Source organism: Periplaneta americana, chromosome 12, assembly GCF_040183065.1.
Source record: "Periplaneta americana isolate PAMFEO1 chromosome 12, P.americana_PAMFEO1_priV1, whole genome shotgun sequence".
Lineage (NCBI taxonomy): Eukaryota > Metazoa > Arthropoda > Insecta > Blattodea > Blattidae > Periplaneta > Periplaneta americana.
The window spans coordinates 45,809,551-45,834,038 of NC_091128.1; the positions used below are offsets into that span (position 1 = coordinate 45,809,551).

The following is a 24,488-nucleotide window of genomic DNA, read 5'->3' on the forward strand; positions in this document are numbered from 1 at the left end:
ATTTAAATATACAGTCAAAAAAAAGTTGAAAATTAACAAATTAACTACCAATACCCTGTTGCTACAAATATGTTCTTAAAATTGAATCTACCATTGTCATCTGCAGGCGGCTGGGTAGCTTAGTCAGTAGAGCAAATAGCTACGAAATGAAAGGTCCTGGATTCAATTCCAGGTGGCGACAGGATTTCCTAGTTTCCAAAGCTTCCAGAACAGTCCCAAGGTCTATTCAGCCTTCTGTCAAATTGAGACCAGGTACTTTTCAGGAATAAAAGGCAGTCAGAGCGTGTTGCCGACCACATCAGTTCATTCTAGTGCCATAAAAGCTTGCAGCTTCATCTCTATGGAGTTACCTTTTACCTTTCTGCTATCTAAAGAGGAGCCGAAAAAGAATAACTGTAATAACTCATATCTCATTAATTTTCATATTTTGTAACAATGAAAATAGTCTCAGGAAAACATCTTCCTAATAAGCCACTCTTACTTTGTCCCTTTTAAATTTTATCAACATGCAAACTTTACAAAGTCATGTGTACTAAGATATTCTTTCTACAATGAGTATTTATAAAACATAACTGTACTGGGGATCAGGCCAATGCAGCTATGAATTCTCTCTAGATTGCATTACATACTAATACTGTGAATGTGATTGACTTACAACACTACAAAATCTAGGAGGGAGTATGAACTAACATGAAGGTACACAAGTACAGTACATGACAGTGTACAATGAACAGTTCTGTAAGTTGTTTATGTTACTGGGTTCTGCAGGAAACAAGGCTTAAATCTTTTTAGGCCAATAGGGTTAGATCGAATTAACAAAAAGGGACATCATCACAAGGTTCGGTTCTAAGTACTGTTGTTTCAAATAGTACCAATTGCACGAATGAGTTGATGATTTATAACTGATAACAAACGGACTATCAAATAAATTAAAGTAATCATGCAATTTACAAAATACATATATGAATTCATACATTACGTATGAATGAAAGCTACATATATGTGGACAAAAGTTCCCTTGCTCCTCTTGAACCAAATACTGATAAGGTGATAAGCATCATTCAAAGAAAAGAGACAATTCAGCGTGGGAGTACAGAAGTGTGTCGCATAATGTGGCTACGTGCATAGTTCACCCACCTTGAGACATTTTCTAAGATAATTTCAAGGAATAAAAACCACTAATACTATTAAACATTACACACTGAAACAAAAGAGAAGTATGGAATGTACGAACATTCGAAATCTATAATATCACAGCGAAATGCGGATTCGTTCAGCGTAATTTAAATAATGTATTTTTTTATTTTCCATTACAACTCTTGGAATGTATACATTTTTAAGACGGTATAACATTGCCGCCGTATCTCAGAGTCCACTTACAGCGGATATTGTATCAGTTCGGTATCTTTGGACGAGTCCACTCAACAGATAACAATGCAGTGTCAATTTTAGGTATTTACCGTTACTTTGATACGAGCATGAATACGGAGTATCAATTCAATGAAGTAAAGTGAACTGTTTCAAGGAACGACAAGGTCAGAGGGCCATTTTTCACATTCTGAAACGAGAGGAGAGTATTTTTATGTTCAAAGGCTATGCTAAATTTTCTAGTGGAAAGGTTCCTCAAAACCTTCGGAGATTCCCCCTCCACCCAATGACAAGGCTCTTAACGTTATTCCCACCAACTCTACGAGCATAGATGTCGTTAATGTCTATACAGTAGAACCCCGATTATCCGTCACTCGATTAACCGATTGGCGGATTATCCGACCGTCTTTCTCTCGCTCCTTTTTTTTCGCTACAGCAACATATGAAGTAGATACTGTTGTAGGTTATATTAGTATACGTATTTTTTTTTTCTAGAGAGTGTTATTACAAGCATTTACACTCTACATAGTTTTGGTCTACTGTTCGATTTGCCGTATTCTACAACTTCTATACAAAATGTATTACAAGAGTGTCAAAAGAAAACGTGTTGTGCTAAGTATCGAACAAAATACAAATAATTAATTGGTTTGGGGAGAAATTGTGGATCATCTCGCATCACAATACGAGACTGATGTTACAACTATGCGTGATTTAATCAAAATCAAGGATAAAGTGTATGCAGTATGTAAATCTACAACATGAGACCTTTACTATTCCTATCTTTCTGCTGACAGCCATTAAAAGGACTTCTTATCCCTTAAAAACACGTCTTTGACAACCGAACTTAAGTTGATGAACTTCTGATTCACTACCAAGCGTATTAAACACAAGACCACAGAGAAAATGATGAAAGTTAAGTGTTATTCACTTAATTTACGAAAATATGTTATGGTTCGGATTATCCGATTTTTTCGATTAACCGTTCAGTCAACCCCCTTCATTATCACGGATAATAGGGGTTCTACTGCACTTAGTTTGGCAGAGACTGTTAGAGTGCGTCACAGGTAGTGGATCTATATATTAACTCGAAATGAACGGCGATTATCAATTGATTGGGTACTCGAAGAAAGACCTGTGTTGCATGTGGACCTCAGGCTTGCACAACACAAGTTATAAACTCAGGACGGAGGGTTTGAATAATGTCGGCCTGGATGGCTCAAGCGGTAGGGGCACGGCATGTCTCTATCGCTTGGTCCGAAAGGTTGTGGGTTCGAATCCCGCCTTGGACATGGGTGTTGTGTACGTATTAGTTTAACAAAAGCTATTCTCAAGATTAGAACAAAAAAAGATCGACCGCTAAACACCGCAATAATCGCGGAAGATGTATTTGGATACCTCATAGCAGTACACTTTACCTCGTTGCACCGTTGCATGGCTATTTGTGCGCGTGCAATGTTGAGAATTTGTGAAGCCCTGCACTACTGGGTGTTCAGCTCAAAATGTGTCATGGTTCGCTGTATGTCGTCATGTGGCTATCCGATGAGCCTAGAGAATTCAATTTTCCTACACTTCCGCAAAGGCGTATTACCTAAATGCGAGAGAAGTTGCCTAGCAAGTACGGCGTTCATTCTGAAGATTACTTACCGATATACGGTAACGCCAGTAGTGGCAAGAATGTGAACTGTTTGAAAACACGTACTGAAGTGAGTTTTTTTTTTCTTACTGTCGGGATATGAGGGAGAGGGTTAAGACGATTACTTACGTATTTGTTGACATTAACTTCGACGGTCAACATGGACACGGAGCATTTGATTTGTGTTTTGGAATGTTACCGTACGCAACCGATGATAAATACCCTGCGTACGACTTGCCGGCGCAAAACACAGTTCGAAAGAGGTTATGGTAGCACACAGACCGTACAGACCGCCATCTGTTGCTACGACGTTCAAGTTATACCGTACACGTTCTCAAGTTCAGATTGAAGAACGCCTTAAATAATAGGCAACTTCTCTAACATATAAGCTGAAACTCGCTTCAAATCGGTGACGGAACAACAGTGACGTCATGACACATTTTGAAATAAACACCCAGTACATTCTCATCCAAAAACTGAAAGAAATTTTTTACCAGGTATATACTATCAACATATTCTACATACCGAAAACAAGAATTCCAGCTTGTAAGCACAGGAATGGAAATTAAACTGTTGGAAAGTTGATACCTTTCCGTGATAAAACTCAAATATTCATTTTTCATTCTTGTCGAATGTAAGAAAGCCATTTTATATTTCGTCGGTTTCACATTTACATTGTATTTAGTACAAATTTGAAATTTGGTTAGATTTTGTATTTTACTGCATATTTCAAATTCATTAAAAGGAGATACAGTTTACAGATCGTGAGAAATAAAAATAAGAAAGCACAGGCCTTTGCAGTCATTTCGCATTTGCGAAATATCACCTTCCCTACTAATAATAGTTTTTAGGGCATAGTCAGGTAAATTACAGTATTTCTACGTATAAGGTTCCCTGCAAGGAACATGATATTATGCTAAGCAAAATAAATGGAAAGCCGAAAAAGCATAGTTCAAAGCCGTTTAATCCATTACTCTAGGTCTATTTCATGAATCTTCGGGAATCGAATCTAATGGTGCGATACCATCAGCTAACTTGAACTACGGTGCAGGTTCAGCGAAGCAGAGACTTTAAATTAGGGCACAAAATGGACTAAGATTGAGTGTAATGCAGCAGTAGATAACATCCAATGGAAGCTCCCGCTGCCTTGGCCGACACCGGCTTAATGAGAGGTACAACAGCAGACAGTGTTGTTCTCACATACACTGGCGTGGGCGTGTAATACATCTTCACACGACGGTTACATTCATGAGCATCTAACAATAGATTTCTGGTGGAACACTTGCCAAATCTCTTCTTGCACTGCATCGGGCGAACACGCGAGTGTCCTCTTCCCCACCCCCCGTGCTAATGTTTCACGGATGGCAGTGCGCCAAAGGGGAACCAAATTGTCTGACACCACATCATTTTCGGAAGCCAGCTTCCTAAGCTGTAACGAAGGCATTGTCAGCGCTTTCTGCACGGAGATTCTTTTTCGGAGTCGCAAAATTTCCTATCAGTCAATAATGTATCTGTTCTGCAAATACATATATCTCCGATTATAGTCCTACTTCAAATCTGGGCGCTGAAATTTTGATTATGAGTAGCACACACCCATTTAAGATCGTATTTGGTGAACAGGAAACTACATTCCTGGCTTTCATTTCAAAACTTTCCAGTTTAAATAACTATTTATTTAAATTAAATTAAATTCACTACTGCTACTACTACTACTACTACTACTACTACTACTACTACTACTACTACTACTACTACTACTACTACTACTACAGTAGAACCTAGATTAACCGTCACCCTATTAACCGATTAGTGGATTAACCGTCTGTCTTTCGTTTTTTTTTTTTTTGCTGCAGAAATATATTAAGTGGTGCACATTGTATTAGCGAGTTTTTTTTTTTCTAGAGCGTGTATTACAAACTTTTTCCTTTACACAGTATGGTCTACCGTTCGAATTGTCGTACTGTATAACTTCTATATGAAAATTTAATTTATTTTAATTTAATTTAATGATTTGTACGGGTGTCAAAAGATATCTCATTGTGCTAAGAATGGAAAAAAGAAAGTGTAAATAATTGAATGGTTTGGGGAAAGAGAAACCGTAGCTCATCTCGCATCAGAATACGAAATTAGAGTGTATAAAGTACGTGAATCTACAACACAAGACCTTCACTATTCATATCTTTCCACAGACAGCCATTTAAAGGAGTTTCCTTGCCCCTTAAAAACCCGTCGTTGATAACCAGACTTAAATTAGTGACCTTCTGATCCACTATCTAGCATGTTAAACGCAACACCACGAAGGTAATTACGAAAATTTAAAAATATTATTCACTAAATTTACGAAAATCTTTATGGTACGGATTATCCGATTTTTTCGATTAACCGTTCAGCTCACCCCCTTCATTACCACGGATAATAGAGGTCCTACTATACTTATGACTTTTAAGAAACCCGGAGGTTCATTGCCGCCCTCACATAGGTAAGCACGCCATCGGTCCCTATCCTGAGCAAGATTAATCCAGTCTCTACAATCATATCCCACCTCCCTCAAATCTATTTTCATATTATCCTTCCATCTATGTCTCTGCCTCCCCATACGTATTTTTCCTCTCTGGTCTCCCAACTAATACTCTATATGCATTTCTGGATTCGCCCATACGTGTTACATGCCCTGCCAATCTCAAACGTCGGGATTTAATGTTCCTAATTATGTCAGGTGAAGAATACAATGCGTGCAGTTCTACGTTCTGTAACTTTCTCCATTCTCCTGTAACTTTATCCCTCTCAGCCCCAAATATTTTCCTAAGCACCTTATTCTCAAACATCCTTAACCTCTGTTCCTCTTTCAAAGTGAGAGTTCAAATTTCACAATCATACAGAACAACCGGTAATATAACTGTCTTCAATTGTAACTTTCAGCTTTTTTGAGAACAGACTGACTGGATGACAAAAACTTCCCAGGCATTTCACATATTTATTCTGCGTTTAATTTCCTTCAGGGAAGTCATTTATATTTGTTACTGTTGCTCCAAAATATTTGAATTTTTCCATCTCATCAAAGGATAAATTTCCAATTTTTATATTTCCATTTCGTACAATATTCTGGTCATGAGACATAATCATATACTTTGTATTTTCGGGACTTACTTTCAAACTTATCTCTTTACTTGCTTCAAGTAAAATTCCCGTTTTTTTCCCTAACAGTTTGTGGATTTTCTCCTAACATATTCACGTCATTCACATAGACTAGCAGCTGATGTAACACATTCAATTCCAAACTCTCTCTGTTATAATGGACTTTCCTAATGGCATACTCTAGAGTAAGTTAAAAGGTAAAGGTGATAGTGCATCTCCTTGCTTTAGCCCGTTGTGAATTGGAAGATCATCCGACAGAAACTGATCTATATGGACTCTGTTGTACGTTTCACTGAGACACATTTTAATTAATCGAACTAGTTTCTTAGGAATACCAAATTCAATAAGAATATCATATGAAAGTTCTCTCTTAACCAAGTCGTATGTCTTTTTGAAATCTATGCATAACTGATGTACTGTACCCTTATACTCCCATTTTTTCTCCAATATCTGTCAACTACAAGAAATCTGATCAATAGTCGATCTATTACTCCTAAAATCACATTGATGATCCCCAATAATTTCATCTACATATGGAGTTAATCTGCTCAAAAGAATATTGGACAGAATTTTGTACGACGTCAACAAAAGTGATATTCCTCGAAAGTTACTACAGTTAGTCTTGTCCCTCTTCTTAAAGATAGGTACGATTATGGACTCCTTCCATTGTTCTGGTACAATTTCCTTTTCCCAAATAGCAAGTTCAAGTTCATACATTTCTCTAATTAATACGCTTCCACCCTCTTGTATTAATTCTGCTGGAATTTGATCGATACCTGGAGACTTGTACTTATTCAGATTTTCTATCGCAATTTCGACTTCAAAAAGTATGAGTTCGGGTATAAATGGCCCAGCAGTTTGTACTCGAATTTCGTCCCGATCATTTCTATTTGGCCTATGTACATTTAGTAGTTGTCCAAAATAGTCTATCCATCTGTTCAGGACTGAATGAGAGTCTGCAAGTAAATCACCATTCTCATCCTCCGTTGCCTGATATCCGTTCTTAAATTCTTTTATGACCTTATATAAATCCCTAATGTTTTTATTCTTACTATTTGTTTCTACATCATTCAGTTTTTCCTTCAAGTAATCTCTTTTTTTATTCCTAAGTGTACGGCTTGCTTCCCATCTTTCATTGAAATAATTTCCTCTATTCGCCTCAACTGGGTCCTGTAAGATTTTGAATTTTGCCTTTTCCGTCTTTCTACTATCATGGAACAATCTTCATCAAACCATGGTTTCTGTTTCTTAGTTTCATAATAACCTATGCCCTGTCAGCTGCAATTTTGATATTATCTGGGATATTTACCCGCACGCTATTAACATCTAACTCTTCTCAACTTCGTCAGAACTTCCTAAAGCGGCAAACCTATTTGAAATTTCAACCTGATAATGTTGCTTAGTTTCCTCGTCCTTGCATTTCGGAATACTGAATCTTCTAATATTAGCTTGTTGCTCTACTCGCTTGGCTACTGATTTAACAAATAATGGCCAGAATTACAGTCTGCCCCCCCCCCCCCCTGAAGGTTCGAATGTCTACTATACTAGTATGTCTTCGTTTATCTATTAAGATGTGATCTATCTGGTTGTGTGTCAATCCATCTGGAGAAGTCCAAGTATATTTATGTATATCCTTATTTATTTCTTTTCTATGGTCGTGCCTGAGAATCAGTTCCATTCCGAGGCTTATTGTGTGGTTTCGTAACAAGCCGTTTTTTACGGTGATGGATTGTTAGCCCTTCGTCCAACCCCTCATTGGCTGTCCGCGACTGCTTATTCAATATATTCACAGCTATCCTCCATATCTGGAGGCCGTCTCCTCTATCCGCAATCTGAGGACGCGCCATGCCGTGGTGACAGGGACACACAATACATAGAAATTAAATTAAATTGAAATAAAAAAAAATATGTCAATTTAAATACTGAAGGGGAAGTTTAAAACCAAGTTCTCTAAAAACCATTATTTTGTAAGTAAGTAAATTTGTGTTGCTACCTGAAACAGTCTGTAATCAATGACACTGTTTGTAGTTTTATTCTCTTCAATTCTAATCAACAATAATATAATATAATATAATATAATATAATATAATATAATATAATATAATATAATATAATATAAAAGCATTCGAAGATAAAGATTATATTTCTATAACATCATAGCCCATACTTAGATTTTATTAATTGTAATAATGTTAAAACACTCGCAGACTAAATTTGATATTTCAAAGAGGGGTGAGGGTGAAGCCTAAAATAAAATTAGCACTGGTTTTAAACTTCCCCCTCAATATTATCTAAAGTGACGTGTTTTTTATGGGAAGTTTTGAACTGAAAATCCTATATAGAAATAAAGGTGAATCTTTGAATCCGCTACGCACAACACACGACAGAAAAAACTTGCGTACCAAAGGTTTAAAAAACGAAGATGTGCATATTAAAATATTTAACTGTTCTAACATCACTATAGCGAAACGGTACTTAGAATCTACCGTTCGTGTCTCAATTCTAACCCCGGAAGAAAAGATCATTTGGTGCTAAAGTAGCGAAAAGGCTGGGGGAGAACACCTTGATGCATCCAGTGTTTTTGGATATCTATTCTGCCAACGGGAGACTCGAAACTAAGCGCCGTTTAACACACACACACACACAGCTACTTCCGAGTGGTGCTGCTTTGTGGTTCAAATGTGCCACCGATCAGTAGGGAATCTACAAATCATGGATATCACTGATAAACACGTGTATAGGCGATGTGACGAGGGAAAAAAATTCTTCACATATTCTTCTCATGAACTGGATTGATAAGGCGAAAACTCCTGCGAAACTGAACAATCCACGCAAGTGCTTAGTTGCCTCTGGACTGTTTGTATAATGTATAGTCATTTTAGAAGGGGCATAATTATAATAAGCCAACTTCTTAGGGCTTTGTGCTTTCAGACCATTTACAGTTGACCCTACAGAAGATGAAAAAGAACTGTGCTCGGAGAGATAGTGGAATGGCTGTTAAGATCTCGCCTGTCTCCTGTACCTATCTACATACACCCACACCAATGAAACTAAAACACTCGTTGTCTACAAGCGCTGCGTAAACAAGTGATCTGCACTTTCACTTTTAGCCATCTACTGTATAAGCCTGCTTCGTATTACTGAATTTCCCCATGCCTCCTACTACATCACCTCACAGGGTTTCAGAGCTGAGACATGGATAAATATATAATAGCATGCGAAACTGCGGTCAGCACCATCTGGCGGCGGGGGGCTGAAATGAGATGATCAGGCCCCAACGTCGTAGGTGATGAACGACGGTGTCGGGTGGAGTTCCCGGGTAGCTCAGTGGTAGAGCGCTGGTACGTTCAACCAGGTCCCGGGATCGATACCCGGCCCCGGAACAATTTTTCCCTTGAAATTATTCAAATCTGCTTTACAGGGAGCTTCACCTGAAAGACTAGATTTGCATTAGAACTACGTTTTGGGTACATTACCCAGAGTTCTCTATTTATCCGTTCGAGATATTGCTCGAAGAGACAAGATAGCAGACAGAAACTTGCTGATAAGTGAACATAAAGTGATACTACGTGTGTGTATAAGCAGTGTATGTTAAACAGCGATGTTTATGGACGTTGTAAAAGTAGTGTTGTTGAATGTATTGTAAAGTAATAGTAATATAATAAATTGAACTATCTAAGTAGTTCTTGCAGACTTTTCCATTGCGCTGTACAATAAATACCCAGATAATACAATCCCAATTATCTAACCTTTTGCTTTATTTTTTTTGTCTCTGTCTGGTTATATTTTACTTGGGTAGTGTAAAATAGATCGTCTCTTTTATCTTCCTGTTGGCTCCGGTAAGAATTGTCAGTAGAAGATGCTGTGAGGAATAAAAATGTAAATGTTTTATTTTAAATTGGGTTGGTTTTGAATATCGACGAGGGTGGGAGGGAATACTTTCTGCACAGTTTAACATTTTCGTCACCAGGTACGCTGCTAAATGCATAGAGTAATTAGTTACTCTTTTGGCTACTTGGTGCGCTGCTAGATGTAATAACGCACCTCCTCCCAACAGGTGGCAGCAAGATCAATTTCTACAACAGCGCCTCTAGTATGTGTTACAGGAAAGTCATTAAGTTTCGCATCCTATTATATATTCATCCATGGCTGAGATGTGGACTCGTAGAATTTCCATTCCTTTCCCCCCCTAACTTCTCTTTCTCTCCGCACGGAGCGCAACATACCATCCTATAACTTTTGTCGATAAACACGAATCAAACCTGGATATCATCAATAATATATCAACATCAATAATAGTACGCAAACGATGTGAATGAACGCCTGCTGAAGCAGAGTCACAAAAACTATCGGAAAGTTTAGTAGGTTTCGACATTACGGCCTGAATGCTGAGCAGAGGTTCGGGGTTCCTTTAGAATGACACTGCATTGTAAACTTATTCAACGTTAGCCACATGATGGAGATACCTGACTCCCAAATGGAAATAACAAAAAAGGAAAGTAATGGGAAGCAATACAAACTGTTCGCTTACGAAAATAGGGGAGGGGAAGTGGACCCATATCGACAAGTGGCCCCTCCACTGTCCTTTATAGGGACGCAGTCGCCGACGGGCCCTGCCTTCCCAGTGGAGGCACTTCTAAATACGTTCGAGAACTACAGAAAAGCGAACATAAATAAATAATTAAAAAATAAAAAAACAAAGGTATCTATGATGTGTTGTTGCAATCGCTCGACTCGGAAATACTTACTAGTTGCGTGGCGATCATTAAGACCGTCTTCAGGGAAAACCTTCGTCCACAAAGGTCGAACAAATCTTCCAGACTGGGTCCTAACAACTCCATTACTAAAGCGTTGTATTTCCCGCATGGCCCGAAGTAGAAAACTTCAGGTATACCTTCTAGAGTGTGATGAAGGAACGAAAGACAGGGCAGGAGGGAATAAACAGACAGAACACATTGGATGAGAAGACGCTCGCTCCCTCTCTCTCTCGTGTTGCGACGGTAAGCGTGCAAGAGCAGCTTAGCAGAACGACGGGGGACGGGACAGGATCTGTTCCACGCTTATTTTCGGTGCAAGAGGAGCATACAGGGGGGAATCTGGAGCGACGAGAGCAGGCGGGGGGTAAGTAGCTACCAATGCCCAATATCGTTTCTGGTAACGGATATGACGTCACTGAACCTAGGCTTAATTCGTACAAATTTATACGACGATCTCAGAGGTTGTAAACAGTTGGTCAAACATGATAAAGGAGCAACGTGGAATGAAAACGGCAAGGGAAACCGAAGTATTTGCAGGAAACCTGCCCACAACTGCTTAGTCCATTAAATCTCACACGACTCGGGAAAATTCATAACTTCAACTATGGTTACAATAAAAGTGCACATGAACGCCACTTCTCTGTGTAGTAATTTTTATTAGAGTAGGTGCATACACACCGAAGTGAGCCAAAAAATCGATATCGACACCAGTCGGAGGGTATAGCAGGCTAGTGACGTCATGCTCGTGTATGGCCTCCCCTTCCTTTATCTGTGAGCTCCTTTGGGAGCAGGGTGGGAGTCTAGCATGGGTGCCTGGGAATGGAGGCTCGTTGCCCAGTCTTCCAGTGACTGGCACGCAAAACAAAGAAATCAGACCAGGAAGCCAAAATCCCTCTGAAAAAATACACAGCGCAGTGTACTTTCCGGCACTACCTTACTATTTGTGCATCGCACAGTCTATCACTTTTAGGTGAATATATTTTCAATAATTCAACTATGCGAGTTGGTTCATTCTTAATTATAGAGCTGTCCACTGACTAAACATTTTGATCGGTTAACCGGATGCCTTTAATCGATTAATCGACCGGTTAATCTAATTTTAATCGATTTCAGTATCTGCAAGTTTGGATAAAAACACACGTTTTATAAATATATTCAATTTTATTGGTGTAGAGTGTATCGCAAATATTTATTAAGAAGCAACTGACGCTGATGATTTATACAAACTTGAAAAAAAATTTCCAGTTTACACTTACAGTCACTACTTGTGCTTCCACTATAACTGAACTATTTTCCGCATTTCTTACAAAACACTGTTTTATGTTCGTCATCACACAATCGTTTAACTGAAATCCGAAACTTTCGTTTTCCACGCAACGGTTCATAAGCCATATACAAATATACAACAGTGAACACAATAACCAGCACATCACGCACAATCTTTGGAAGTGAACTGATAGTCTGTCTAGACCCTACAACCACTAAGAGTTAATGGACAAAGTCAAATGCATGTAAGCAAATGTATTCATCTCCGCATCGAGAGCAGCTACAGACGTGTACGACCACTCGTTTAATTTGTAATCGTGAGTTCTGGAACATAATAGACATAGTGAAAAAATTGTCGTGAGCTGGAACTAATTTCGGAATGTCGCTTCATATGAAGACAAAATATATTGAATACCCTTTATTGATGAATTCCTTCTCTTATCATAGACCCATGCTCTGAATGCATAACTGCAACGGGTGACATATTGTAGGTGTCGGTGTATCCTGAGACAACGCTCTTTTTCTTTTACTACAGTGAATTATTACAAAGCTGTGATTAATCTGTAAATGATGAGTCGTCAGAATTTTTATGTAATTAGTAATTACTTGTTCTATTTCCTCTCACTTACATGGGGTCTATATAGAAAACATGAATCTTTGAGATAAAGGTATAAGTTCGATATATTAACTCTTAAAGTTGCATGCCTTTATCTATCAGACACACTACGCATTTCCCCGTAATTTCCCCTTTCGACTATGTTCAATAAGTAATCTCATTAGTTTTGGAAAAACCAATACTTTAGTTAATAAACATTCCAGCTGAATAGGGCCAAAACAAGTATCGACAATACATTAAGGTATCATTTGTGTCATCTTTCGCTCCCAGAACTTTTACCAAACAAATCGCATAATGGTCGGAACGGGATAAACCCCAATCCTTGGAAAGGAAGAAGAAGAAGAATCGCATAATGGAGAGCTGCTCGACAATGATACACTCGTGCAGATGCAGCAGACTTGCAACTGTTGCTTCTTTGTTTCGCTTGTGCGCAGATCGATTACCTTGACACCTGGATAACACTGCCATTTAGTAGTGATAACTTCAGGTGTCTCATTAAAAAACGTAGGTAACTACTTCGATTTGTAACTAATATACTCGCCTGTGTAACACCACAATAGAAGAAAACATTTTAAGTTATATTTGAAATCATTTTTTTTTGTTCTTGCAGTTATTATTGGAAGCTGTATTTTTCTAATAACTTAAGCTTTACAATACTTTACTGTATATAAACTTCCAAAGGTGGCTTCGACCTGATGTGGAAGACTTCCTTGCAAGGGCAAAATCTCGAAGGAGTAAGAAAACTCACAATAAGCTACGTTAAACTACTCTCTGAACGCCCGTGTAAATGAAGCAGGTGTGGTTGAAAGGATATTAGAATGGGAATAAGGTGGGGGATGAGTGAGTACCTTGCACCCCTGACCCGCCCTCGCCCCCGCGTCTGCTACTCGCCGCTCTTTCGCATGATCCACAACACAAGACAGTGTGCAACAAAATGAAGCCTCCTGGCGGAGGGCCGCATCTGGCAGCACGACACACACAAATATGCACTTACTAGCTGAATGGCTATCATGATAACAGTTTTCAGGGAAAATCTGCGATTACACAGAACGAAGAGATCCTCGAGGCTGGAACCCAGCAGCTCCATCACCATGGCACTGTAGCGCCCGCCGCACGTGCCGAAGTGGTACACGCGGGGTATCCCTTCTAGAATGACACACAAACTGACTCAGGGGGCCACCAAGACGTACAACATCCCTCTGTCAGGCAAAGCTGAGAGGATCCAAAACAATTTCATACATACCGTTATCATTACTCACTTGGTACGAGATATTTTTAGTCTTTGCACAGTGTCACGGGAGTCGAAGCATCAACCATCAGGGAAGTAAGGTAGCTCGAACGTTACACGAGATATTCTGCATGTATAGTATGATGCAAAAACCAAAAAATCTCCTGTGAAAGTTTTAAATCACACTTCACCACCATTGGCATCTTCTGGATTTACGAAATTTGAATTACTGTAAAATAGCTCTTCCTAAGGCGTTCTGGGTCTACCGACATTCAGTTTCGCTCTTGGTTTGTAATTTATGTTGTTAAATGGTATCTAATGTACTGTCCGCATTTCACGAGAAGATCCGAACAAGGAATGAGAGTTTTTTCCTCACTCTTATAACCTTCCCCCAACACGGAACCGGCCGGCCATTGACTGAGTCTTGTTTGTCCCAGCCGGCCAATGACATCACCCCCATCCACCTGCTCCTTCAAGAACGCCGAGTTACTGGCTTACTCTCTCCTCTTACCCCGCAAGGACCATACTCCCCTCGCAGGGATCCTCTCGTGAAACTTGGATAGTAGCTTCATTATCAATAGACGTTAATGCTACTTCAATCTGTATTCTGTAATTGATGCAAAAACAGTGGCAGTCAGAAGAATTATTTCGAATTTGCAACTGTGTTGAGACAATATTTCCCAAGACCTGAAACCTTGGACAATATTACCCTATTGATGAATCGTGCAAACATTTCCGAAATGTTGAAGATACCGTTGAACATTCTTCTGGGCGCAATCACTAGGAGTCTGATTTTTTGGTGACAACGATAAACGCCATTTTTAGCGGAATCGCCTTTTACATTATAATATTATAATTAAGCGAAATATGACACATTTATCAAGAAAATTACGAAATAAAAAAGGGGGATCCAGTGTGGTTCTAGCCTTTATTTTTCATTTTGACCTTCCCTAGACGTTTTTCTTTAGATCTTCCATTCAGAAAAGCTTGTATGTCGTGGACTGCTATTATAGTTAATTTTTCTCCCGCTTGGTAGGCACCATAGCATTTCTTGGTGAATTTGCAACAAAATGTTTGCAGACTGTGTGGCTTCTGAAGTGTAATGTGGACAGCACACCAAAATAGTTACCGACTGTTGTATAACCATCCGTGCAGATAATGTTGTATTGTGTTTGTGTGTCAAATTTTAAGCAAATAAGCATCATAAATAAAATTTGATCAGAAATATGTGTTAAATTGGTTATTTATTTCCGAAGTACCTATCGAAATAGAAGCACGTGTAGCACCGAAATCAGGAGTTATATTTCACCAAAAAATTAGGTCCTTGCAAATCACCGTGAAAAACTAAAACTTTAAGTCATTTAACACAATTCTTGCCTAAAACACCGACAACGTAATCGTTCTGTCATTGTAGTAACCGATAAGTTATTTATACAGCCCGATTCAGAAAGCTTCTGCGCATGCGCACCAAATGATGCTTTGAGACAATCTGTTTCAGTCAGCTGATAAGCGCTAAATTAACTATAGTCTATCGGTTGCAATCTGCGCTTAATTTACTAAAATCGGCTATTTATCGACGCTGTACCAACTGTGCGGTTATCTATAATCTTTTAACTGTAAGAAAAATCCTAATATAAACAATAGCACGTGACTGAAGTGAGGCTTCATTGGCCGCTGTTTGGCGCCATAGATTCTCAATACGTGTTCCCGCCTACTGTTGTACATTCTGTTTCACGTTAAACATTTCCCGTTACTCGTCAAGTAGGCCTAACCTCACTACTATGCATTCGTTTGCTTAGGAGGCATTTATTTTATAATTACTCTAATTAAAACTTACTTAACTTATTATATACATTTAAGACTATTTGTTTTTCTCCGCTCTTATGATTAATAACAACACACACCGAGGATGCAGAAGCCATACTTCAGTACCACGTGCTTACGTGAACAACTACGAGCTCAAGTGACGCCATCTTGTTACAAGAACAGACTACCACGGTATTACTGTTTGTATTCATCCGCGTTCATAGTACATAACAAAATATAAAAGTAGCTTTTCTTTTCCATAGCGTTTTACATATGAGTGAAGTTATGTTTCATTGTATTTAACAATTATAATTCAATTTTTTAATTTCAAATAATACAAGATGATAGTTTCCAAAGACGAACTATATTTTCCTGCGTCGTGTGAGTGTTTCGACTGTGAGCCAATCACGGGTATGACAGCAACGTGCTTGTGTTCACATTAGGATTTTTCTTACAGCGAAAACAGTATAGCATCGAAGGAATTTATGACATCGAGATGAGACCGAGAATTTGCCGAGGGATTAACTGATGCAGGCTAAGGTTAAGAGTTGGAAAAAAAAAAAACTCGGAAAATAGATAATGAGCAGAAACGGAATCGAAGCCACGGCCTCGGAGTACCACTGCTGCTCATTGCCCTTAGAACAAGCCAGTAGTTACAAGCTTACAGTGGCGTACGGAGAATTTTGTCAAGGAGGGGGTTATTATTAAAATTGTTTGCAGTTTACATTATCGGTATTTCAAATGTTGTGTATTATTATTATTATTATTATTATTATTATTATATTAGGAAATGCTATTCCCCAAGCCTGTCTCGAGGCTTAAAGGTAACAGCCCTACCACTAGACTTGCTCCCTATGGACTGGGAGAACTTTTGTTTGCTTTCGAGCCTCACAATCGTAATCGTCGGACTGACGTTGGTCGCCTGGCTAAGATATGGACTGATGTGAGACCCTAACAGACCATCTGGTCTAATACATGTTTTGGATGGTGATGATTATTATTTTATGGTATATTTATTAATGTTATACTACATTCTAATAGAACATATTCATGAATATCCTTACAAAATCTTTGAAACGTAATTTTTTCACCGCCATCCTATTTTTAACAAATAATTTTAACTTTTATTTAATTTTGTTTAATAAAAATGCTTGTGTCATTATTACACTTGCACAATAATCATATATATCCATGGAAACAATTAAATATATTGAAATAAATTAAATTATTAAACAAAATAATCGATCATGGAACTCACCAAAGATAAAGAATGAAACTGGCAGGATGAATATATTGAAGGAAAGTAGGAGGACTATGCATTATGCCGATGTAGATTTAGTTATCCGGACAGTGAAAAATTAGAGAAGGAAAAAGATTATGGATTAAAAAAAAATACTCAAATCTAAATATGTATTTTTTTTTAAGTTCAACAGGGGGGAGGGGGTTTCAAACCCGGTAACCCTCTCTCTTGCGTACGCCCTTGCATGCTTATAAAAGCATTTTAAGACATTCACCTGGCTTATATGTGAACAACGTCATTTTATTTTACTCTGCTTTTGCGCAAAACAATGTTATATGCATCAGAATTATTATTACCGATTAAATAGTATACAACGTTGGCAAGAATTATGCAACACTGCTTATAGCTTTCCTATTTTTAATTTTATGAAAAAACTATATACAAACGTGATAGGGGATAAAAAAATAATATTTTGAACATTTTTCAATATATTACAGTGCTCAAAGAAGTTGTTGCATAGGGTAACTTAGGGTCTGGACAGTTGGGCTTGTTGGACACTTTGTACTTTAACTTGTTACCTCGCCATTTGAGGGCACCACATTCTGCTAGAAGTCAATGATGGAAGTAGCCCCACTCGAGGCTACTTCTGTCATTGACTTCTAGCAGAATGTGGTGACCTCAAGTGGCGAGGTAACACGTTAAAGTACAAAGTGTCCAACAAGCCCAACAGACCCTAAGTTGCCCTATTATTTTATTGCAAACTTATGGAATATGCGATATGCATTTTGTTTTTTTTTTATTTAAAAATTATTGCATATTAATTTACTCCAAACTTATAAAGATACATACAATATTTTTGAGCACAAAAAAAAAAAAAGGATATTTCTTCGTAAGTCTTCAATAAAATAATATGCAACACTTTATTTGAGCACTGCATTAAATGAGTCTGCTTTATTTTAAGTGGCTCCATGTACTTATTTCTTCATTTTTGGATTATTCGGGTTTCAAAATGTACAACACAGGAACACATTTGTTTCATAAATTAAAAAAAGTTTATGCCTTAAAAATGAAAATGTTTACAAAATAATAGTTTACAAATTGCATATATATATTTTAGTTGCTTATTTATCGACGCTGTATCAACTACTAGGTTATTTAGCGTCGATGAGATTGGTGATAGTGAGAAAATATTTGGCGAGATGAGGCCGAGGATTCGCCATATATTACCTTGCATTCACATTACGGTTGGGGAAAACATCGGAAAAACCTAACCAGGTAATCAGCCCAAGCGGGGATTGAACCCGCGCCCGAACGAAACTTCAGACCGGCAGGCAAGCGCCTTAATCGACTGAGCCACGCCGGTGGTTGCATATATACGATTTTGGATTTTGTAAGGTTTGAGACCTAAAGAATCCAAACGTGCAAAATGGTGTCATAAAAATATTCCTTGGCACAGCCTTTATAATTAAAATTAATTTTTGAAAACATGTTCAAAATATTCCTCTTCTCAACCCCTACAACTTTTTCGGTCTTACTAATAAACACTGCATACGAGACTTATGCAGAGTTGGGATAGAAAACGTTACTAATAAACCATGCATAAGCGATGGATGTATAAACAGCCTGTAACTATACAATGGAAATTGCTTTGCAGTAGATATATACACGAAACCCCTTGTTTAAGCGTTGTATATAGAGAAAAAACGGCCGCCCCTCTAACAGCTGTTCGTATCGACTGTCATTTTATGATGATGGTTGCCTTGTAACCACAGAAGAACAGACCAAAAAGCATAGAATAATTAGAATAATATTGCTGTAGCTTGTACTCTTTGACCAAAATATAGTGTGGTAATCGATCAGAGCCAGTTGTACTATCGTTACATAACACGGCACACTAGAGCGCTCTACCGGATGCAGTAGAGAACCTCAGTTATTCTATTACCGTTCGTAATTAAGTAATGACGAAACTATGATGTAGCTGTGTAACAGTTATACTGTTATACACGATATATGTACTGGTTATTAGTAAGGAATTTACACACGACGTATAAACGAGCTACTCAGTGCATAAGTATAAGACAGTTAAACGTCTGTATATAGTTTTTATTAGTAAGACCGTTAATGTATAAGTCCTTCATAAAATTAACAACAGGAAAACTACAAGTAGTGTTCCATACTTTTTATAGCCTACACCTTGAATAAACTAATAAGTGTAACACATTTTGATGTGGTATTTCAGCGTCCGATATTCTAGTAACACCGATTGTTTCACAAGATCACGTGATACACGCGCAGAAGCACTCTAAACTAAACCGTCTTCGTGCCTGACGGTTACTATAGTTTGCTGTCTCTTCTGTAGGAGATTTGCGTGCTACGATTTTCTTTCATAGCATGTTTGCCTGTATATGCTTTCTAATGTCTAGACAGTAACAAGTCGGTTATTGAATAAGAGAATGGTGAGAAGTAGTTGTGAACATACTTCCTTGGCATTGAACATATCGATTCCAGCATTAACAAGAAATAGTCTGATTACTTTCACCCGATTAATATCGCATGATAGTTAACGAGTATATCATACACTTGTGTTTGTATAATTCCGAAGTACATTATTTCTACAGTGACAGAAAAGTACGTTTTAGTGGTTTTTGGAATTTAAAAATCGAAGTCGTCTTTATTTTGTGATACGCGTATTAACAACTTGAAAATTTACAAATCCACATGGAAAACAGTCCGGTGACATTCCTATCACACTATTCAAGTCTGTTTAAGCTTGGTGATAATTTGTTATTTTATTTATTCCATTTGACATTCTCAGCTTATTTTGAACGGATTGCTTGGTATGACAATTTCTGTGATTTCATTTAAATTTTTACCTATAACCAATGTTTCTTTTCTTTACAGTGTGACATTTAAAACTTCCAAAGTGACTGAATTCTGAAGATTTTGGTTAGGGTTTCAATCTTGTAATTAACTCCGCCAGATTAAATAAATAAAATTCTCGATTTATTTCAAATAATTCCAGGTTCCATTTTTAGGAAATGCTTTATTGTGACCTGGAATGGCAACTGAATCTATCGTGTTCATTATTTTTCACCCATAACTAAGCATAACGAATAGAACTGACTAGTCTCAAGCCATACAATCCTGCATACGAAATCTGTTAACGAGTTCCAAAAATGTCTGAGAAATTAAACCTCAACAAAGCTTGCAAAACTTAAAATATTAATCACGCAGTGGAGATAATTAATTCCCTTATAAATTGTATTTATTACTTTACTACCACAGGAGAGAAAAAGGGCCATTACGCAAGTTTTACAGTCTGTTAACATCACAGCAATCAATTCTTTAACTCACCAAAGATCCTCCCAACTTTGCCAGGCATTTCCAATGCATTCAACATTTATGCTGCTAAATTTCATAAATTATTTCAAGGACAATTCTATGTACATCTTACACTTACACCCAGAAAATGCTGTGCTATCAGGCCGTTTTCTGATGACCACAAAACATCACACTATCGTTTGCATTCAACTTTTATTTTCAATACCCTATTACAAGCTACATTAAAACGTAAAAATATTACTAAATAATTTCAATTGCATATATACTGCCCAAACTTTTTTTATGATCACAAGTGCATTGAGACAACGTCCTGGTAGACAGCACTTTTTATTAAAATTGATGGCCACCCTGACTTAAATATAGCTAATGTTATCACCTAAAAAGAAGTTCATAGTGCAAATTGCAATTATTACATTATTAAAATACCTGCATATACAAATATAACATTTATCCTGAAAAAGAAAAATCAGATTATTTTACACGTATGTAAACCCGATGCATCAATGCAGCCTCTGGAATGGAATATAATGATTCAACAATTGGCACATATCGAATCTCTGGTCAGGTCAGCTTGCAATGAAGGATTGCACAAATTGAGTAATCGGCGTAAATATATTCAATCCTAGCCCGTATTTTATCAGCCCTGCCCCTCAACGACTGTCAAACTTAGTCTTTCTGTTGGTGTTATTGTCCCACATGTCGAAGAAGTAAATCATAGTATTATTCAAAACCAAAGTTTATATAGACAATGCTCAACATAAGCTTAAATACCATATTAATTGGAGTAACAACGCCCATTTTAAACCGACGCATAATGCGAACCTGAACTTAATGCACATCCTCAGATTCTTAAACATATATATGTTTATTATTCTAAAGATGGGACATGTCAGGTAAGAGACCGAGGTTGAAACTACAGCGCTATGTTATCAGCACGCGATCAGATGATATGAGCTAACAACTTACGTTAGGTGAAGATCGCTGACAAAGTGTGTGACAGGAAGACGTGGCAAACGTGCATTCAGTGACGGTGGAAGCAAGTCGGAAGTAAGACTAGAACGGGAAGGAGGAAATGCACAGCCACCAATGTCTCTCCGTGACGCAAGCGTTAGGTTCCTGGATCTTGTGTGAGGCTACGTACATAATATTGTGATTTATGATCTTGCGGCTCAACCGGTACATGTTACAATGTCGCCATCTGTTAAAAGGCCGTACAAAACCACCACAGTATCTCAAAAGAATCATATTTAGTCCTTTTCCACTCGGCATATATGGATCAGTCAATCCTTTAGCTGTCATCAGACAGGAAGACCTGTCCTAGGTGAGGAATGAAGTCTCGCCCTAGTCGTTCCCGATCGGCACCGTCAGTGGTCGTAAATAATTATAAGTTATATCTGGCTGACCATCTGAAGTCTATATCACTGAGGCTCGGATGATACTCTACATTATATTTCTTTCATTATATATAATATAAAATTAAATGAAATCGTGAGATGGAATGAAAGAGTAGGTACCTGGAATTATTGTTGTTGTTATTATTATTATTTTCAAGTTTAAGAGAAAAAAGGATAACCTCAACAGAAACTTATCTTCCACCAAAATATTCACTCCAGTTGATGCTGGGAATAGAATTCGAGTTTGCACAGTAGCACTGAGTTACTACAGACAGAAGTCTTAAGTATGAGAAAGAATCAGAGTGACTTATTTATTTATTCATTTGTTGTTGAACATAACAGGCAAAGCCCAATTACAATGTTCACGACTAACAAATTAATTTATAAAACATAAACAAGGAAAAGGAAACATACACTTATTAAAAACTGAAACAAAATAGAAATAAGATAAAGAAAAAAAGATAAATTGAAATAAGGTATGAAAGTAGCTTCAAATTAACTAACAACAATATTCTGTAAAATATGATAACAAATAATTCTGTATCTAGAGAAATTCATATTGAAAATATCAACATTCGGATGAGGATGTAATTTATTGTATAACTGTAACTTTTGGAAAACTGGGTAATTTTTGTGGGATTCAGTATTTGCCCTTGGCATGTAAAATAAATTTCAAAATTTCGTTTTAAGCTTAGGTGCATATGATATTATATAATAAAATAAACCAACACAGTCCAACTTATTGTTAATAATTTTATAAAGAAAGTTTAAAGATTGACAATTTCGTCTAATTTGCAAACTAATAAAATGGACATGTTGAAGCATTGTAGCATAACTCTCATAAGTAGGATAATTATTATAAAGTCTGTAATATAACCATTTTAGACATTTATTTTGCATTTTTTCTAGTAACAGGATGTATTTGTTAGTAACTGGGTTCCAGATAACAGCAGCATACTCTAATTTAGATCGAACAATGGAATTATACAAAATTATTATAGTTTTGACTTTAAACTTACAAGAATTTCTCATAACAAAACCTAAACTTTTGTAGGACACATCTATGGCTCTCTCCATATGCGCAGTTCAGGCAATGAATATTTCAACTACACCCACAATGTCTTTTAATTTTGAGCTAAAAGAGTTCACGTGGGTCGTAAGATCGTTATTCAGCACTTACATGACTGTTGGCATCTGTCGAATAACGAATATTCTATTATTCACTAACACAACGGCTTTGACTGGTTTCACGAGGACTGGATAGGACGATCAGGCCCATTCTACGTCCTATATGCAATGACTGTCTTAAGTTTGGCGGATGGCCTGGGTGGCATTCGTGAATCCGAAGCTGACAGGCGGACCATCCTTCCTCGTCGCCTACTGACGAGCCCTAACCCAGCGCAGGAGTCCTAATCCCTTGACAACCTAAATCAGCAATGGAAATCCGTATATCATCCAAACCTAATTTTGCTATTACGGATGATAGATGAAATGAGAGGGAAGTGAAGAGTGTTGGTGGAATGGAAGAAGGAAACAGGAGTATCTCGAGAAAACCCTCTGCAACGTATGTTTTGTCTACTACAAATTTCATCCAGACCTCTCAGGGGATCGAACCCGGGCTGCCTGGATGAAAGGCCAATGCGCTAGCTCTGTAGTCACAGACGCGGCATACAGCGACTTTAAAGTCTTTATAATCACTCTCAAATGACAAATATTAAAAAATTGAACTTCAAACAAATTAAATAGGTGTATAGCTTTATTATGCTACAGAGCTTTACATGAAACTACATGCGGAGGTCCGAGAAATGAAACAAAAACAATTTTTTTTTTAAATTTTAGTTGGTTATTTAACGACGCTGTATCAACTACTAGGTTATTTAGCGTCGATGAGATTGGTGATAGCGAGATGGTATTTGGCGAGATGAGGCCGAGGATTCGCCAAAGATTACCTGGCATTCACCTTACGGTTGGGGAAAACCTCGGAAAAAACCAACCAGGTAATCAGCCCAATCGGGAATCGAACCCGCGCCCAAGCGCAACTTCAGAGCGGCAGGCAAGTACCTTAACCGACTGAGCCACGCCGGTGGCTAACAAGGACAAACGGAAAGACAAGAAGAACAAGGGGAAAGCCAGAATAACCAAAGAAACACATAGAGTAGAAAGGGGAAACACAAGAGCAATGAGAATACGAGAACAAGGGATGGGGTTGCACTTTTATGTAGTGGTCAATTCCGAGGTTATCCCCGACACCTAGTGAGGAGAAAAACGTAGTTGTACGTAGAAAGTTTCCTCAGCAGTGGAACTTTCTATGTTTAATCTGTGTTGACATCTCTTAACGTTAAAGAGCTACATACAGGTTCCATCATTAGGGCAATAGGCCTACAGCCTAAAACCAGAAGGAATGCATCTTTTATTAAGTTTCTATGTCTGGCTAATTCCAACTGTTAGATATTATGGAGGAGAGAATCTTTCCGGTTCTGTGTTACAGGCCTACTATCCTGATAATTAGGGACCGGATTTTTATGTAATATCAAGGTGTGAAATATGTACATATTTATGCAAGAAAAATAAGCTGAATATGTACCAAACTATGTAAAATCATGAAAATATTTAATATCAATATCTGGCAGGTATAAAATAGGGAAGACACTCCACTTGTGATGTCATAGAGCACCCGACTTTTATACCGCACACTTGACACAT

General features: G+C 37.7%; 1 protein-coding gene across 6 annotated transcripts in view; it reads right to left on the reverse strand.

Moving 5' to 3' along the window:
* The window catches only part of gish (casein kinase I gish), a 391,901-nt gene that overhangs the window by 78,321 nt on the left and 289,092 nt on the right, over positions 1–24,488 (reverse strand). For 4 of the 6 annotated variants that reach the window (XM_069841247.1, XM_069841244.1, XM_069841245.1 and 1 more), the window contains exon 4: positions 13,770–13,921. In XM_069841247.1, coding sequence (XP_069697348.1) covers positions 13,770–13,921 — 152 coding nt within the window. Of the gene's footprint in view, positions 1–10,884; positions 11,034–13,769; positions 13,922–24,488 lie in introns of all 6 variants that reach the window. The other 2 variants (XM_069841246.1, XM_069841243.1) reach the window with 1 other exon arrangement.